Source organism: Hylobates moloch, unplaced genomic scaffold, assembly GCF_009828535.3.
Source record: "Hylobates moloch isolate HMO894 unplaced genomic scaffold, HMol_V3 SCAFFOLD_12, whole genome shotgun sequence".
Classification (NCBI taxonomy): Eukaryota; Metazoa; Chordata; class Mammalia; order Primates; family Hylobatidae; genus Hylobates; species Hylobates moloch.
In genome coordinates, this window is record NW_026652287.1 from 46,871,811 (window position 1) to 46,891,258 (window position 19,448).

Below are 19,448 nucleotides of genomic sequence, written 5' to 3' on the forward strand. Positions count from 1 at the left end.
GCTCATGCCCGTAATCCCAGCACTTTGGGAGGCCAAGGTGGGCGGATCACCTGAGGTCGGGAATTCAAGACCAGCCTGGCCAACATGGAGAAACCCCATCTCTACTAAAAATACTAGCTGGGTGTGGTGGTGCATGCCTGTAATCCCAGGGCTGAGGCAGGAGAATCGCTTGAAGCCGGAAGGAAGGTGGAGGTTGCGGTGAGCCAAGATCGCGCCTTTGCACTGCAGCCTGAGCAACAAGAGCAAAACTCCATCTCAAAAAGAAAATATATATATATATAACATATATATTATATAGATAACATATATATAACATATATTATATAGATTATATATAACATATATATTATATAGATAATATATATAACATATATTTATATAGATAATATATATAACATATATTTATATAGTAATATATATAACATATTTATATAGTAATATATATAACATATATAGTAATATAACATATATTATATAGATAATATAACATATTATATAGATAATATAACATATATTATATAGATAATATAACAGATATATTATATATAACATAACAGATATATATTATATATAACATATATTATATATAATATATATAACATATATGTTATCTATATAATATCTATATAATATATATAAAACGAGGAATGGTAGTAATAGTGTCATCACTTCTCATCCTGTCTTTGATAAATTGCCAGTTGAAGTGTCTGCTTCATCACTGAGAAAAGGGTGTGTTCTTTCCTCTCTGAATCCCCAGGACCTGACATATAGCAGGTGTCCAATGAACAGCTTGGCTGTTGAATGAACAAATAGATTCTGTTAGGCCCTACAAGGCATAAAAGTAAATTCAGTCTGGGCGCAGTGGCTCATGCCTGTAATCCCAGCACTTTGGGAGGCCGAGGCGGGCAGATCACCTGAGGTCAGGAGTTCGAGACCAGCCTGGCCAACACGGTGAAACCCCGTCTCTACTAAAAATATAAAAATTAGCCAGGCACGGTGGCGGGCACCTGTAGTCCCAGCTACTTGGGAGGCTGAAGCAGGAGAATCACTTGAACCTGGGGGCGGAGGGTGTAGTGAGCTGAGACCATGCCACTGCACTCCAGCCTGAGTGACAGTGAGACTCCATCTCAAAAAAAAAAAAAAGTAAATTCAAAAGCCATTCACCTGTGCAGAAGAAAGGGCCAGGCTAATCTGAAGGCTCTAAGAGAAGTATCTACCCACTTCTTCTGTAAAAGGCCAGATGGTAAATATTTTAGACTCTTTGGGCTCTCTCTTCCTCTGTGGCAACCATTGAATTCAGCCCTGTTGCAGCCATAGACAATAGATAAATGAATCGGCCCGGGTGTTGTAGGTAGGTGAAAAATGGCTTCCCTTCACCTTTATAGGTTATTTGGCTGGACTGCTAATTAAATTGACATGTAAACAGACAGGACAAAAGTCATAATTATGTATCTATACAGGGGAGACCCTGTCTCAAAAATAAAAAATAAACTTACAAGACTCCAAAAAGGATGAGAGAGGCTGGGCCCAGTGGCTCATGCCTGTAATCCCAGTACTTTGGGAGGCCGAGGCAGGCGGATCACCTGAGGTTGGGACTTCCAGACCAGTCTGGCCAACATGGTGAAACCCCGTCTCTACTAAAAATACAAAAATAGCCAGGTGTGGTGGCAGGTGCCTGTAATCCCAGCTACTCGGGAGGCTGAGGCAGGAGAATCACTTGAACCTGGGAGATGGAGAGTGCAGTGAGCTGAGATCACGCCATTGCACTCCAGCCTGGACAACACAGCAAGACTCCCTCTCAAAAAAAAAAAAAAAGTATAGAAAAGAATAGGGGTTTGGCGCTTCTGGGAGGGTGGTAGTAACACAAGTTATGGGAGGGTGAGGGGAGAAATTGTATGATGAAGAAAGTCTGTCTTGTTAAGCAAATAAAAAGTCTTGCAGGTAATAAAAGTTGTCTCAGAGCAGCCCTCAGAAGAATACATGATTGGGAATGGTTTCACTCTTCCCTAGTTAATAAGACTGTAGGAAAACATTCTTCCTTCTGTCTTTCTGTCTTTAGGCAGATAAGAGAAATTCAGAGAAAACCTCTCTTTCTCTGCATTTGCTGTTCCCCCAAGTGCCCTTATTTTGAAGCAATCAGCAGATCAAAGCGCATATCCCTGTGTTCCAATGAAATTTTATTTATGGACACTGAAATTTGAATTTTTTATTTTCATGAGTCATAAAATAGTTTTTCCCCCACCTATTTAAAAATGCAAAAACAGAGCAGTGGTTCACGCCTGTAATCCCAGCACTTTGGGAGGCAGGAGGATTGCTTGGGCCCAGGAGTTCGAGACTAGCCGGGGCAACATAGTAAAACCTTGCCTGTGCAAATAATGTTTCTTGAGACGGAGTCTTGCTGTTGTTGCTCAGGCTGGGGTGCAGTGGCGCGATCTCGGCTCTTTGCAACCTCTGCCTCCCGGGTTCAAGCGATTCTTTTGCCTCAGCCTCCCGAGTAGCTGGGATTACAGGGGACCGCCACCACACCCGGCTAATTTTCGTCTTTTTTTAGTAGAGACGGGGTTTCACCATTTTGGCCAGACTGGTCTTGAACTCCTGACCTCAACTGATCCGCCTGCCTCGCACTCTCAAAGTGCTGGGATTACAGGCGTGAGCCACCACGCTCGGCCGCAAATAATTTTAAAAATTAGCCGGGCGCGGTGGCTCCAGCCTGTAATCCCAGCACTTTGGGAGGCCGAGGCGGGTGGATCACGATGTCAGGAGATCGAGACCATCCTGGCTAACACGGTGAAACCCCGTCTCTACTAAAAAATACAAAAAAATTAGCCGGGCGTGTTGGTGGGCGCCTGTGGTCCCAGCTACTCGGGAGGCTGAGGCAGGAGAATGGCGTGAACCCAGGAGGTGGAGGTTGCGGTGAGCCGAGATCGCGCCACCGCACTCCAGCCTGGGGGACAGAGAAAAACTCCGTCTCAAAAAAAAAAAAAAAATTAGCCGGGCGCGGTCGCTCGCGCCTGTAGTCCCAGCTACTTGGGAGACTGAGGTAGGAGGATCGCTTGAACCCAGGAGTTCGAGGCTGCAGTAAGCTATGATTGCGCCACTGCACTCTAGCCTGGGCGACAGAAAGAGACCCTGTCTCAAAAATAAAAAATAAACTGGAAAAGTAATTCTTAGCTCACTAGCCGTTCAAAAACACGGGCAGTGTGCTTCGGCCCGCGTACTGCACTTTGCTCACCCTCGTTGACCGGCTGCAGCGCTCAAGACAGCACTCCTGGGAGGGCGGTGCCAAGAGGTGGGCCTCGGATTGGGCCTCACGAAGTGGGCTGGACAGAGGATGGAGCCTCTTGTCGTAAGCGCAGTTGGGCGGGGCATGCCTGGATTGGCCCACTCCGGCGTCGCAGAGCGCTTGGCGTATGGTCATTCAGCCAATCAGCGTGGCGCTGTTGCCTCGCCCCGCCTCACGCCGGCGTCCGGGGTGCGCGGAGAGGGCGCCCAGCTTCACCGCGCTCTCAGCGCGCACTTCCGGGCACGATCGGGGCGTGACGTCGGGAGGAGGGCAGGTAAGTGCCGGAGGGCGGAGGAGCGGGGAGGGCCGGGGGTCCGGTAGCCGCCCCACCCTGGCCTCGGAGCCGCCTGGCGCGCACGTCCGCGTCGGGGGACGCGGAGCTGAGGACCCGATTTAGATGCCCGGAGCCGGCCCAGGTCCCAGCCAGGACCAAAGTCCCTGAGGCCCCAGCTGAGACCCCTGACCCAAGTGCCCGGGACCCGGCCCCATCCTAGCCCGGATCCATATTATGCCTGAAGGGCCCTGGGTTTTTGCATCGGGAAAATGGGACCAGTAAGTCCCTACCTCACCAGACTTTATAAAAATGATTCTTGTAAAACCGTGAGCAGGAGAAATGACTAAACTGCCAACGTTTAACTCGGCGTCAGGCGCTGCCCTGAATGCCTTAACCAGCCATTTTACACATAAGGAAAATGAGGCTTAGAGAGAGAAAACAGTTTGCCCCAAGTCAAGCAGATAGGAAGCAGCAGGGTGGAGCTCCGAGCCCAAGCTGTAAGCCCAGGACAAACAGGGTCGGTAATTACTTTTGCACCAAGGACCGGAGATATCTACACGCCCACCCGATAGCCCTGTCTGCCATTTACTGGGGTAACAAAACCATCTTAAGACACACACACACACCCTCAAGCTCCTGTAAACGGAGTATTTGCTCTTTGCAAGCTCTTCCCGTGTGTTAGTTGATTCACAGCATCCCCAGAAAGTCAGTCTTGTCATCATTCGCCCTTTACCGGTGTCGAAATACAAGCCCAGGGAAGCGCAGACACTGACCAAGGTCATCCAGCTAATGAGGAGTGGAGCTGGGATTCAAACCCAGGGAGCCGTGTCCCCTAACGCCTCAAGGGGCACTTAGCTATTTTGTTGGCAAAAGTATTTTTAGGTCGGAACGGACCTTGGAATAATCCAATCTAGGGGGCACACTTTATAGTTGGAGGATCTAAGACTAAGGTGAGAGGGTACAACAGTGTTTTTTGGGGTTTTTTTGTTTTTTTTTTTTTTTCTTGAGACGGAGTCTCACTCTGTCGCCCAGACTGGACTGCAGTGGCGCGATCTCCGCTCACTGCAAGCTCCGCCTCCTGGGTTCACGCCATTCTCCTGCCTCAGCCTCTCCGAGTAGCTGGGACTACAGGCGCCCGCCACCACGCCCGGCTAATTTTTTTGTATTTTTAGTAGAGACGGAGTTTCACCGTGGTCTCGATCTCCTGACCTCGTGATCCGCCCGCCTCGGCCCCCCAAAGTGCTGGGATTACAAGCGTGAGCCACCGCGCCCGGCCGAGAGTACAACAGTTTATATCCGGGACTTTGCACCACTGCCTCACCATCTCACTACACCACCTCCACTCCATCAGAAGCTCTTCCATCAGCTTCTTTCTCTTTCTTTTTTTGCGACAGAATCTCACTCTTGTCACCTTGGATGGAGTGCAGTGGCACGATCTCGGTTCACTGCAACCTCCACCTCCCAGGTTCAAGCGATTCTCCTGCCTCAGCCTCTCCAGTAGCTGGGATTACAGGCGTATGCCACCAGGCCCGGCCAATTTTTGTATTTTTAGTAGAGACGGGGTTTCACCATGTTGGCCAGGCTGGTCTTGAACTCCTGACCTCAAGTGATCCACCTGCCTCTGCCTCCCAAACAGCTGGGATTACAGGCATGAGCCCCCGAGTCTGGCCCCCACGAATGGTTTTAAATTTTCTGGTGGTTGGGGAAAAATCAAAAGAATAATACTTTGTGACAGATGACGATTATATGAAATTCAAATTTCTGTGTCCATCAATAAAATTTATATTGGCATGTAGCCATGCCCATTCATTTATATATTGTTTGGGGCTGATTTCTAGCTATGAAAGCAGAGTTGAGTTGTTGGGGCAGAGATAATGTGGCCTAAAAAGCTGGAAATACTCTCTGGCCCTTGACAGAGAAACTTTGCCAATCTCTGTTCTAGGCTACGCTTCACTGCCTCCCGGAGTCTCTCTTTAGTGTAAACTAGAACTTCCTTCTTTTTTTTTTTTTTTTTGAGACGGAGTCTCACTCTGTCGCCCCGGCTGGAGTGCAGTGGCGCAATCTCTGCTTACTGCAAGCTCCGCCTCCCAGGTTCACACCATTCTCCTGCCTCAGCCTCCCAAGTAGCTGGGACTACAGGCGCCTGCCACCACGCCCAGCTAATTTTTTGTATTTTTTAGTGGAGACGGGGTTTCACCGTGTTAGCCAGGATGGTCTCAATCTCCTGACCTCATGATCCGCCCGCCTTGGCCTCCCAAAGTGCTGGGATTACAGGCGTGAAGAACTTCCTTCTATATGACCTAAAAGCCTCCCTTCCAAACATGCAAGGGAGGGGGTCTCACCACCCCTAGTTTGAGGAGCCCCTGCATTTCCCACTTGGGTCACCTGCACTGACTGTGACCGTTATGGAGCCTCATTCAGTTATCTCAGTAGTTTACCCAGTTGACATTTATCTGGGCCTGGCACTGTCCTAGGTGTTGGGGATATGGCACAGTGTGACCTCCCCGGGGAGACATAAACCAACGCAGGGTGATATGATCAGAATTCCAGGAAACAAGCGACTATGGATTGGGTGGTCAGATGAGGTCGTTGTTTTTTTGTTTGTTTGTTTTTTTGAGACGGAGTCTCACTTTGTAGCCCAGGCTGGGGTACAGTGGTGCCATCTTGGCTCACTGCAACTTCCGCCTCCCGGTTCAAGCCATTCTCCTGCTTTAGCTTCCCGAGTAGCTGGGATAACAGGCATACACCATCACACTCGGCTAATTTTCATATTTTTAGTAGAGATGGGGTTTCACCATGTTGGCCAGGCTGGTCTTGAACACCTGACCTCAGAGGATCCACCTGCCTCAGCCTCCCAAACTGCTGGGATTACAGGTGTGAGCCACCGCACCTGGCTGGATGAGGTCTTTGATGAATATGATATGTAGGTCAAGACTTGTGACAAGGGGCTGGGTGCAATGGCTTGCGCCTGTGATCCCAGCACTTTGGGAGGCCCTAGGTGAGTGGATCACCTCAGGCCAGGAGTTCCAGACTGGCCTGGTCAACACAGTGAAACCCTGTCTCTACTAAAAATACAAAAAAATTAGCCAGGCTTGGTGGTGGGTACCTGTAATCCCAGCTACTCAGGAGACTGAGGCATGAGATCACTTAAACCCAGGAGGCAGAGATAGTGAGCCAAGATCATGCCACCCCACTCCAGCCTGGGTGATAGAGTGAGACTCCGTCTCAAAAAAAAAAAAAGCCTGTAACAAAGAAATTGCAAACCTGAGGAAGAGCAAGTGCAGGCCAGTTGCACTTGGCCTTTGAAGACAGCCAGGAAGCCAATGTGGCTGGAACAGAGTGAGCGAGAGATAGAGGGGTAAGAGTTGGGCTTGGAGAGGCAGGCAGGGGCCCCACAGGCCGTGGGAAGGGGTTTGACTTGATTCTAAAACCAATATGAATCATGGGAGGGGTTTAAGCAGGAGAATGACACGTTTGTTCATATTTTAAAAGATCCCAGCCCGGCGCGGTGGCTCACGCCTGTAATGCCAGCACTTTGGGAGGCTGAGGCGGGTGGATGACAAGGTCAAGAGATCAAGACTATCCTGGGCAACATGGTGAAACCCCGTCTCTACTAAAAATACAAAAGTAGCTGGGTGTGATGGCGCACGCTTGTAGTCCCAGCTACTCGGGAGGCTGAGGCAGGAGAATCACTTGAACCCAGGAGGCGGAGGTTGCAGTGAGCAGAGATCGTGCCACTGCATTCCAGCCTGGCGACAGAGTGAGACTCCATCTCAAAAAAACAAAAAGATCCCCTGGGCAGCTGTGGGGAGAGCAAGTGTCAAGAGCAGAGTTGGGAGAAAGAAGAGAAGACTGTGCTGGCCCACGTGAGTGATAATGGGTGCTGGACCCGGTGGGGGCCACAGAGGGATGAAAGTGTCAGATGTGATGCGTATATTGGCTGTAGAGCGGACAGGACTCTCTCTTTCTAAACAGACACGCCACTTTTTGGATGCCTCCTACGCCTGGCGGGAGTCTTGTCTGAGCTGGAACCACCACACGGCCCACGACATCTTTGCAGGGAAGCCTTTGGACCCTCTGCCAGGCTCCGCAAGAGGTCAGGACAGGGCAGTGTGTTCACAAGGCCAGTTTCTGATCGTCCACCCTGAGGGTGAGGACCAGCTCCCAAGATGGTGAGTAGACAGCCTCGTGTGCCCTGGGTTTCTCCCAGTCTTTGTAGGACCCTGGAAGCAGCCCCTCCTCCCCTCCCAGAGCTCTAAGATGATGATTTCAATCTCTGGGTCATCATCTTTTGGTGCAGTGGGTCTGAAATGTGGCTGTGCGCTAACATCACCTGCGGGCGCTTTTTAAATGTTTTTTTGTTTCGTTTTCTTTTGTTTTTGAGACAGTCTCACTTTGTCGCCCAGGCTGGAGTGCAGTGGCACGCTCTCAGCTCACTGCAACCTCCACCTTCTGGGTTCAAGCAAGCACGTCCCACTAATTTTTGTATTTTTAGTAGAGACGGGGTTTTGTCATGTTGGTCAGGCTGGTCTCAAACTCCTGACCTCAAGTGATCCACTACACTCAACCTAAATTTCCCCTTCCCCCTTCCCCCTCCCCCTCCCCTACCCCTTCCTTTCTCTTTCTTTGATTTTTTTTTAACAAGGTGAAATTCATGTAACATAAAATTAACCATTGCAAGGCCGGGCACAGTGGCTCAGGCCTGTAATACCAGCAGTTTGGGAGGCCAAGGCAGGCGAATCATTTAAGATTAGGAGTCTCAAAAAAAAAATACAAAAATTAGTTGGATGTGGTAGCACATTCCTGTAGTCCCTGCTACTCAGGAGACTAAGGCATGAGGATCGCTTGAACTCAGGAGGCAGAGGTTGCAGTGAGCCAAGATTGCACTGCTGCACCCAAGCCTGCGTGACAGAGCAAGACTCTGTCTCAAAAAAAAAAAAAAAAAGAAGAAGAAAACAAGAGCGACTCTTCAGCCAGGCTCAGTGTTCTTCCTTGAGACCTGTGTTCAATGGTACTACATGTGTGTCTGCCTGGTGGCAACGTTAAATACTTCTTACCACCAATCACAGTCCCCAAAAGAGTGTGAAAGCCACCATAGGAGCATCTGAATCTCATGGAATTTTCCAAAGCAATGACAATGGGTGTTTTGCCCAAGTAGCCCTTCCCCAATCAGACACTGAGCCCAGCACTGTCCTCTACGATGTCCCCGAGTCCCCCTTATCCAGGTCCTGCCCCCTGAGGCTGCACAAGTAGGTTTCCTGGAGGGAGCCTGTGTATTAGTCCAGTCTCACAGTGCTAATAAAGACATACCCAAGGGCTGGGTGCGGTGACTCACGCCTGTAATCCCAGCACTTTGGGAGGTCGAGGTGGGGGCATCACAAGGTCAGGAGTTCAAGACCAGCCTGGTTAATATGGTGAAACCCCGTCTCTACTAAAAATACAAAAAAATTAGCTGGGCGTGGTGGCACATGCCTGTAATCCCAGCTACTCAGGAGGCTGAGGCAGGAGAATTGCTTGAATCCGGAAGGCGGAGGTTGCAGTGAGCCAAGATCGAGCCATTGCACTCCAGCCTGGGCAACAAGAGTGAAACATTGTCTCAAAAAAAAAAAAAAGAAAAGAAAGGACATACCCAAACCTGGGTAACTTATAAAGGAAAGAGGTTTAATTGACTCACAGTTCAGCATGGCTGGGGAGGCCTCAGGAAACTTACAGTCATGGCGGAAGGGGAAGCAAACACGTCCTTCTTCACATGGCGGCAACAAGAAGAAGGAGCAAGGGGGAAAAGCTCCTTGTAAAACCATGAGGTCTCTTGAGAACTCATTCACTATCATGAGAACAGCATGGGGGTAACCGCCCCCATGATTCAATTCAGTTACCTGCCACCGGGTCCCTCCCATGACACATGGGGATTATGTGAACTACAATTCAAGATGAGATTTGGCCTGTAATCCCAGCACTTTGGGAGGCTGAGGTGGGTGCATCACTTGATGTCAGGAGTTCAAGACCAGCCTGGCCAACATGGTGAAACCCCATCTCTACTAAAAATACAAAAATTAGCTGGGCGTGGTGGCACATGCCTGTAATTCTAGCTACTCAGGAGGCTGAGGCAGGAGAATCGCCTGAACCCAGGAGGCGGAGGTTACAGTGAGCCGACATCGCGCCACTGCACTCCAGCATGGGTGACAGAGCAAGACTCCGTCTCTAAAAATTAATAGTGATATAAAAAATCAAAAAAAAATTTTTTGAATGAGATTTGGGTAGGAACACAGCCAAACCATATCAGCCTCTCTCTGAGTCATGTCTCTGTTCTGCTTTGCAGGGTGAAAGGAAAGGGGTCAACAAGTACTATCCTCCGGACTTCAACCCCGAGAAGGTAAGCAGGCTCCCCGCTCCGGGTCCACCGTAGCAAAAAGACCCACGTCATCCCCTTCTGGGGTTAGAGCCACTGCTGTGGAAGGATAGGTGGCCCCCAAGGTCTTTTTGTCTTCTGCTCGTCACCTGAGTCTCGAGGCTGTCTTCACTTTTGGGTGATAACTGCAGCTCTCCTCAGGGACCTGTAACTCCATGTCCAGCATAGAATATAGTGTGTTTACAGCAGAGGCCCAGGATAAGGCAGAGCGCACAGATGAAGGGTCAGATCCCCTGGCTTCCCCAGCTCCAGCACTTCTGGTGTCCTGGTTGTCCCCTCTGCCTGGAATCTCTTAATCCATTTCACCATACTCTCACTTCCTTAAGTGCTTTTCTCATAGAGGTCCTCCCTGACCACTGACTCATTCTCTGTTGCATTGCTGAGCACTTTATACAACCTCATAGCCCTTATAACTCCCTCACTTATTAATTCATTTGTGTCTTGTCCATCTCCCCCACTAGAACATTATCTCCATGAGGGCAGAGATGTCCGTCTGTCTTATTTGTGGCTGTGTCCCCACAGAGTAGGTGCTCAGTAAGGGCCCGAGTGTCCCAGCTGCCTCGTCCTGAGTATAGGATTTAGCCTTTCTATGCCAAAGTTTTTCCATACGTCAGAAGGGGAAATAAAATGGGCTGACCTCACAGAATCATTGAGGGATAAATCCTAGCTACTCAGGAGGCTGAGGTGGGAGGATTGCTTGAGCCCAGGAGGTGGAGACTGCGGTGAGTCATAATCATGCCACTGCACCCCAGCCTGGCCTACAGAGCCAGACTCTGCAAAAAAAAAAAAAAAAAAAAAAAAGCCGGCGCGGTGGCTCATGCCTGTAATCCCAGCACTTTGCGGGGAGGCCAAGGCAGGTGGATCACGAGGTCGGGAGTTCAAGACCATCCTGGCCAACATGGTGAAACTTGATCTCTACTAAAAATACAAAAATTGGCTGGGCGTAGTGGCTCACGCCTGTAGTCCCAGCTACTCGGGAGGCTGAGATAGGAGGAATCACTTGAACCCAGAAGGCGGAGGTTGCAGTGAGCCAAGATCACGCCACTGCACTTCAGCCTAGTGACAGAGCAAGACTCCGTCTCAAAAAAAAAATGAGGTGATGCACATGAAGTCCCCAGCGAATGTTTGCCAGTCTTGTCACCTCACCTCATCTTCCCCATAAAACCTGGAAGTAATAATGACCATTATACGTAGTTGACAGACAGGGGAAACAGAGGCTCGGGAAGGTAAAACATGAGGTCACTTGCCCAGGGTTCCCTGGCTCTTTCAGCTCATAAATGGGAATGGGGCTGGGTGCAGTGGCTCACACCTGTTATCCCAGCACTTTGGGAGGCCAAGGCGAGTGGATCACCTGAGGTCAGGAGTTCGAGACCAGCCTGGGTGACATGTTGAAACCCTGTCTCTACTACAAATACAAAATAATAGCCGGGCGTGGTGGCAGGCGCCTGTAATCCCAGCTACTCAGGAGCCTGAGGCAAGAAAATCACTTGAACCCGGGAGGCAGAGGTTGCAGTGAGCCAAGGTCATGCCATTGCATTCCAGCCTGGGCAACAAGAGCAAAACTCTGTCTCAAAAAATAAATAAATAAATGGGAGAGGGACTATTCAAACTCACATTCCTGGTTCCAAGCCTACTTGTTCCAGTAAGACCTGGATGCCCCCTTATTGCGATGAACACCCGTCCTGCAGGACATAAGAATCAAGGCCTCTCCCACCCGTGAGGCGCTTGTCCCAAAGCAGTGGGGGTGGCAGAAAAGCGTGAGCTCCCCCAGCTCAGCAGCACTAATCCGCTCCTCATCCTCTCCACACAGCATGGCTCTCTCAACCGATACCACAACAGCCACCCGCTTCGGGAGCGGGCTCGGAAGCTGTCACAGGGCATCCTCATCATCCGGTAAGGCCCAGCATCACCTGAGGACCCCACCATCCTGCCCCCTTCCTTCAGTCTCAAGGAGAGTTCAGTGCCCTCATTGGCCCAGTGCTGCAGGGTCTTCATTCCATAAAGCAGGAAGTCACTGTATCAGTCAGTTATTGCCATGTAACAAAACAATAAGCATGGCCGGGCGCGGCGGCTCAAGCCTGTAATCCCAGCACTTTGGGAGGCCAAGGCAGGTGGATCACGAGGTCAGGAGATCGAGACCATCCTGGGTAACACCGTGAAACCCCGTCTCTACTAAAAATACAAAAAATTAGCCGGGCGTGTTGGCAGGCGCCTATAGTCCCAGCTACGTGGGAGGCTGAGGCAGGAGAATGGCATGAACCCGGGAGGCGGAGCTTGCAGTGAGCCGAGATTGCGCCACTGCACTCCAGCCTGGGGGACAGAGAAAGACTCCGTCTCAAAAAAAAAAAAAAAAAAACAATAAGCATTTATTATTGCTCACATATCTGCAGCTCAGCAAAATCTCTCTGCTGGGCTTGGAAGGGCTTGGCTGGGCTGGGCTCCCATGTGTTTCAGAGTTGGCTGGCTGGGGACTGGCTGGTTTAGCAGGGCCTTGACCTGTACAACTGGCTCTGCTCCATGTTGTGTCTCATCCTGTAGCAGGCCAGCCTGGACTTGATCACGTAGGACTCTCAAAAAAGACAGTGATTGTGGTTGGGCACAGTGGCTCACACCTGTAAACCCAGCACTTTGGGAGGGTGAGGCAGGTGGATCACTTGAGGCCAAGAGTTCGAGAGAAGCCTGGCCAACACAGTGAAACCCTGTCTCTACTGAAAATAGAAAAAATTAGGCTGGGTGCAGTGGCTCACACCTGTAATCCCAGCTCCTCGGGAGGCTGAGGCAGGAGAATCACTTGAACCAGGGAGTCGGAGGTTGCAGTGAGCCAAGACTGTGCCACTGCACTCCAGCCTAGCAACAGAGCGAGACTCCGTCTCAAAAAAAAAAATTAGCCGGAATTGGTGGTGCACACCTATAATCCCAGCTACTTGGGAGTCTGAGGCATAAGAATTGCTTGAACCCAGGAGGCAGAGGTTGCAGTGAGCTGGGATCGCACCAGTGTGCTCCAGCGTGGGGAACAGAGCAAGACTCTGTCTCAAAAAAAAAAAAAAAAAAGTCGCAGCAGCACCCAAAAGCAGCTGTCCCTGGACCTGGTCAGTGTTTTTGAGCAGGCAGGAAGTTCCTGCTCAGTTACAATGGTTGTGATTCTTTTTCTTCCATGTATCCATTTCCTATGTAATGTGACTGCAGCAACTCCCGTTAACAGGGGGCAGTCTAATACCCCACCCCTCAAATCACAACCACGGCCAGAGTCGCAGGTGTGGAGACCCAGGGAGTGTCCAAGTGGACAAGTGCAAGTAAGATGCTGTCTGTCTTTGCAGATTCGAAATGCCGTATAACATCTGGTGCGATGGCTGCAAGAACCACATCGGCATGGGTGAGCCTCCGCCCGCCCTCCATTCAGTCCTGCAAACATCAAACCCCCTAACTGCTGAGTGCCGCTGGGGTGGGGGTGGGAGGGTCCTGATCAGGAATGAGGGAGGAGACAGGCACCCGAGTGACTGGCTGGCCATGGAAGCCCCTTTGCAGAGGGATTAGGAAGCCAGGCTCTGGCTTCCAATCCCGTCTCTAACTCTTTCTAGTTGGGGAACCTCAGCAAGTGACAGTGAGCCTCTTTGTACCTCAGTTTACCCATCTGCAAAATTCAGATGGCAATGAAATTACCACCCCCGCCTGACCCCCTTCCAGGTGTTCGTTACAACGCAGAAAAGAAGAAGGTGGGCAATTACTACACAACCCCGATCTACAGGTAAGGGCGGCTTGGTGGCATCTTGGGAACAGGTGGGGTGGCCACAGGGCGAGGGGGCTACAAAGAGCCTGAGTTGGGGGGGAGCCCATTCCCTGCAGGACTCTCCTGGAAATCGCCCTGGTGGTGAATCAGGGCACGCCCCACCCCCCCAACCCTCCATAGCTCCACCCTTCCTCAGTAAAAGCCCAAGTCCTCCCCCTGACTCACAGGGCACCACACACTCTGCCTGTCCTTTCTTCACCCTAACCTCCTCCTGCTGTCCCCCTCCCTGGCCTCCTTGTTGTCCCTCACACACCCCAGAGACACACCCACCTCTGTGCGTCCACCTGGAATGCTCTTCCCCAGGTAGCTCCAAGGCTCCTCCCTCACCCGGGGTTTCTGCTCAAACAGCACCCCTCAGAGACACCTTTTCTAAAGTGAGACTCGACACTGGTTGCTTGTGCCCTTGCTATCAAGGTGGCCCCTGCTGGAACGTCAGCCTTTCCGTGAGCAGGTTGGCTTTTCCACTACTCAGCAATGTCCCCAGCAGCTGACACTGAGCCTGCCACAGAGCAGCCTGTCTTGGGCGGGTTTGTGGAATAAATGAACTAATGGACAAATGAATGAACAAACAAATGAATGAACAAATGATGAATGAATTAACAAATGGATGGATTAGCAAATGAATGTATGAATTACTTTAACAAATGAATCAGTGAACCAACAAACAAATGCACTAATGAATGAACAAATGAATTAACGAATAAATGAACCAAAAAAATGAATGAGTGAATGAATGAATGAACAAATGAATAAGCCAACTGCAGCCCCACTGACAGAAGGTCCGTTCTGGGTGCCCAGATGTGCCCCTTTTGCCCGTGGCTCTACACGGCACACAGTGGGTGCTCAGTGAATTTTTGTCAAATGACACCATTGGGGGGAAGGAAGCAGGCAGAGGTGACAGGGCTGTCCTGGGGCACAGCCACAGCCTCCTGACTTCTGCCCACCGCTCCCTCCCAGGTTCCGGATGAAATGCCACCTCTGTGTCAACTACATCGAGATGCAGACGGACCCCGCCAACTGTGACTACGTGATCGTGAGTGGCGCCCAGCGCAAGGAGGAGCGCTGGGACATGGCGGACAATGAGCAGGTGCTGACCACAGGTGAGCGCCACCCACTTACCTGCCTGGGGGCCCTGGCCCTGAGTCTGCACTGGGGCCCCCAAAGCCCAGCCGAGCTCTGGTCGTTGCAGAGCATGAGAAGAAGCAGAAGCTGGAGACGGACGCCATGTTCCGGCTGGAGCATGGCGAGGCCGACCGCAGCACACTCAAGAAGGCGCTGCCCACCCTGAGCCACATCCAGGAGGCCCAGAGCGCCTGGAAGGACGACTTCGCCCTCAACAGCATGCTGCGGAGAAGGTTCCGGGTGAGGGGGTCTCCAGCCCAGGGTCGGAGAGGATACATGGTGGACCAAGGCCTGGGTCCAGCCCTCACCCCACCGCATCCTAGCTTTGAGCAGGCCACTGTACCCTCTGAGCCTCAGTTTCCCCGTCTGCTACATGGTGACCATGCCCTGTCTTAATCCATTCCAGCTACTATAATAAAAAATACCATAGACTGAAACAGTAGAAATTTGGCAGGGCACAGTGACTCACGCCTGTAATGTAATCCAGCACATTGGGAGGATCGCTTGAGGCCAGGAGTTCAGCACCAGCCTGGGCAACATAGTGAGACCCCCCACCCCGTGCAATCTCAAAATAAATAAATAATAGAAATTAATTAATTTTTTTTTTTGTGAGACAGTGGTCATCTCGCTCTGTCATCCAGGCCAGAGTACAGTGGCGCAATCTTGGTTCACTGCACCTCTGCCTCCTGGGTTCAAGCAATCCTCCTGCCTCAGCCTCCAGAGGAGCAGGAATTATAAGCACCCACCACCACACCTGGCTAATTTTTTTTTTTTTTTTTTTTTTGAGACTGAGTTTCACTGTTATTGCCCAGGATGGAGTGCAATGGCATGATCTCGGGTCACCGCAACCTCCGCCTCCCGGGTTCAAGTGATTCTCCTGCCTCACCCTCCTGAGTAGCTGGAATTATAGGCATGCGCCATCACGCCCAGCTAGTATTCTTAGTAGAGACGGGGTTTCTCCATGTTGGTCAGGCAGGTCTCAAACTCCCAACCTTAGGTGATCCGCCCGCCTCGGCTTCCCAAAGTGCTGGGATTACAGGCGTGAGCCACCACACCTGGCCAATTTGTGTATTTTTAGTAGAGACGGGGTTTCACCATGTTGGCCAGGCTGGTCTCGAACTCCCAACCTCAAGTGATCCACCGTGGCCTACCAAAGTGCTGGGATTACAGGTGTGAGCCACCAAGACCGGCCAAAATAAATAATAGAATTTTATTGCTCATGGTTCTGGAGCCTACAAAGTCCAGGATCAAGGCGCTGGCAGATCCAGTGTCTGGTGAGGGCCCATTTCTCGTAGACGGTGGCTTCTAGCTGTGTCCTCATGTGGCAGAAGGGACAAACAAGCTCCCTCGGGCCTCCTTGTATAAGTCCAATAATCTCATTGGTAAGGACATAGCCCTCCTGACTTAATTACTTTCCGAAATGCCTCACATCTTTTAACACCGTCGCGTTGGGGATTAAGCTTCAACATATCAATTTGGGGGACACAGACATTGGGACCATAGCTCACCCCTACCTCACCATGCCATGGGAGATACCTACCTGGTTGCCTCCTTTTCTTTTTTCTTTTTTTTTTCTTTTTGTGACCGGGTCTCACTCTGTTGCCCAGGTTGGAGTGCAGTGGCAAATCATGTCTCACTGCAGCCTCGACGTCCCAGGTTCAAGCAATCCTTCCCACTAAGCCTCCCAAGCAGCTGGGACCCACAGGCATGCGCCATCACACCTGGCTAATGTTGTTGTTGGGTTTTTGTTTTTTGTTTTTGCTTAGACTGAGTCTCGCTCGTCGCCCATGCTGGAGTACAGTGGCATGATCCCGGCTCACTGCAGCCTCCACCCCGGGTTCAAGCAATTCTCCTGCCTCAGCCTTCCAAGTAGCTGGGATTGCAGGTGCCCACCACCATGCCTGGCTAATTTTTCTATTTTTAGTAAAGACTGGGTTTCACCACGTTGGCCAGGCTGGTCTCGAACTCCTGGCCTCATGTGATCCACCTGCCTCGACCTCCCAAAGTGCTGGGATTACAGGCGTGAGCCACTGCACCCGACCTGGCCACCACATTTTAAATGGAACCTCCCAGCCCATCCCCTACCTACCTGTCCTGCTTTTTTTTTTTCTCCTTATCACTTTCTCACCACTAGAGGCCAGCTCCACGAGGGCAAGGGTTTTTCCCTGCCTGCCGCTGTATCCCCAGTGTCTAGAACAAAGCCTAGCACAAGGTGGGTATCCCAGAAATATTTGTGGGATGAGGCTGTGCATGGTGGCTCACACCTGTAATCCCAGTGCTTTGGGAGGCTCAGGTGGGAGGACTGTTTTAGGCCATGAGTTGGAGACCAGCCTGGGCAACATAGTGAGACCCCATCTTTACAAAAAAAAAAAATTTTTGTGAGACAGTGGTCATCTCGCTCTGTCATCCAGGCCGGAGTACAGTGGCGCAATCTTGGTTTACTGCACCTCTGCCTCCTGGGTTCAAGCAATCCTCCTGCCTCAGCCTCCAGAGTAGCAGGAATTATGAGCACCCACCACCACACCTGGCTAATTTTTTTTTTTTTTTGAGACCGAGTTTCACTCTTATTGCCCAGGATGGAGTGCAATGGCATGATCTCGGGTCTCCCCTTTTCACCCAGACTGGAGTGCAGTGACACGATCTCAGCCCACCACAACCTCCACCTCCCCAGTTGAAGCGATTCTCATGCCCCAGCCTCCCGAGTAGCTGGGACCATAGGCGCATGCCACCATGCCTGGCTAATTTTTGTATTTTTAATAGAGACAGGATTTTGCCATGATGGCCAAGCTGGTCTCAAACTACTGGCCTCAAGGGATCCATCCGCCTCGGCCTCCCAAAGTGCTGGGATTACAGACATGAGCTACCAGGCCCAGCCTCTACAAAACTAAATGTTTTAATTAGCTGGGCGTGGTGGTGCACACCTGTAGTACTGGATACTTGGGAGGCTGACCTAAGAGAAGCCTCCACTGAGCCCAGGAGTTGGAGGCTGCAGTGAGCTATGATTGTGCCACTGCACTCCAGCCTGGGCGACAGAATGAGACTCTGTCTCAAAACAGAAGAGTAAATGAGACCCTGAGAGTTGGAGCAGTGCCCCCTAGTACGCAGAAGAGACAGGGCTTTGACACCCCCTATCTCTGGTGTTCTTGGCCCTCAACACAGGAAAAGAAAAAAGCCATCCAGGAGGAGGAGGAGAGAGACCAGGCCTTGCAGGCCAAGGCGAGCCTGACCATCCCGCTGGTGCCCGAGACGGAAGATGACCGCAAGCTGGCGGCTCTGCTGAAGTTCCACACCCTGGACTGTGCGTAGGGGGCCAGGGGGAAAAGGGGACAGGGAGGCTCAGAATTGCCTGGAGATGGGGGGTCCTCAGCCATGAGTGGACTCTGGTCTACCAGAGGGCAGTTCTGGACCCCCTCCCCTGCCGCCGCTGAAATGTCCTTTCCTCTCCTCCAGCCTACGAGGACAAGCAGAAACTCAAGCGGACCGAGATCATCAGCCGCTCCTGGTTCCCCTCCGCCCCCGGATCCGCCTCCAGCAGCAAGGTCAGCGGCGTCCTGAAGAAGCTGGCACAGAGCCGCAGAACCGCGCTTGCCACCTCCCCCATCACCGTGGGGGACCTGGGCATCGTGCGGCGGAGGTCTCGGGACGTCCCAGAGAGCCCTCAGCATGCGGCCGACACCCCCAAGTCTGGGGAACCGCGGGTACCAGAGGAGGCTGCCCAGGACCGGCCCATGTCCCCCGGAGACTGTCCTCCGGAAACAGCTGAGACCCCTAAGTGCAGCAGGCCGAGGGGGCAGGAAGGCAGCCGTCAGGACAAGCCCCTGTCGCCAGCAGGCTCCTCCCAGGAGGCAGCTGACACCCCCGACACGCGGCACCCCTGTAGTCTCGGCTCCTCCCTCGTGGCGGACTACTCCGACTCGGAGAGTGAGTGAGCGATCCCCATCCTGGAGACTGGACCCGCTCCAGAGGCCCAGACACACCCAGGAGGTCCCTCACAGACTGCAGACCCCCTCTCGCCTACCAGCCCTGGGAGAGCTCAGATGCCGCATCCTCCCCAGACCTCGCCTTCCTGCAACCGTGGAGTTATTTATTTGGTCCTGGTGAGGGTGTTTGTGCCTTGTGAGACTCCGTACATTAAAGACATGTCTCTTCCCTGTCTTGGGTTGTTAGATGGACCCTGGGGCTGCCCCCCACCTCCCCACCTTGACCAAGCTTGGCAGGCCTCTCATCAGCAAATGCTGGTATAGGGTCATAGCTGTGACCACAGACGTGGTCCCCTCCCAGAGTGACAAGAGTCTCGAGGTGGTGGGCCAGGTTGGCCAGGAATCAGGACAGACTTCCTGGAGGAGGCATGGGCCAAGTGTGAAGGGTGAAAAGGGGGCCAGGAACCACATACACAAGGCCAGGGACAAGGCACACTGGGTACCAGGATCTGTGCCAGATGCAGCAGGGGCTGGAGCACACAGGTGTGAGCTTTTTATTATCCCCAGCCCAGGGGTGGCCCATGGAAAAGCCCCCTGTGCATGTTACTTTTGGGGTTTGCTTTGTTTTTGAGACAGTCTCGCTCTGTCACCCA

General features: G+C 51.6%; 1 protein-coding gene across 2 annotated transcripts; it reads left to right on the plus strand.

The window, feature by feature from the left end:
* Positions 1 to 3,466: 3,466 nt before the first annotated feature.
* Positions 3,467 to 19,024, plus strand: YJU2B (YJU2 splicing factor homolog B). Of its 2 annotated transcripts, none has more exons than XM_032169905.2 (10): positions 3,467 to 3,557; positions 7,533 to 7,729; positions 9,877 to 9,930; positions 11,777 to 11,859; positions 13,284 to 13,339; positions 13,651 to 13,711; positions 14,711 to 14,853; positions 14,943 to 15,115; positions 18,035 to 18,173; positions 18,326 to 19,024. In XM_032169905.2, the coding sequence occupies exons 2-10, from the start codon at positions 7,727 to 7,729 to the stop codon at positions 18,802 to 18,804; spliced, it is 1,191 nt and encodes a 396-aa protein (XP_032025796.1). In that variant the 5' UTR covers positions 3,467 to 3,557; positions 7,533 to 7,726; the 3' UTR covers positions 18,805 to 19,024. The 2 variants fall into 2 exon arrangements, with proteins under 2 accessions (XP_032025796.1, XP_032025797.1); XM_032169906.2 differs by lacking the exon at positions 3,467 to 3,557 and adding an exon at positions 7,050 to 7,423 and having other exon boundaries at positions 18,326 to 19,022.
* Positions 19,025 to 19,448: the final 424 nt, after the last annotated feature.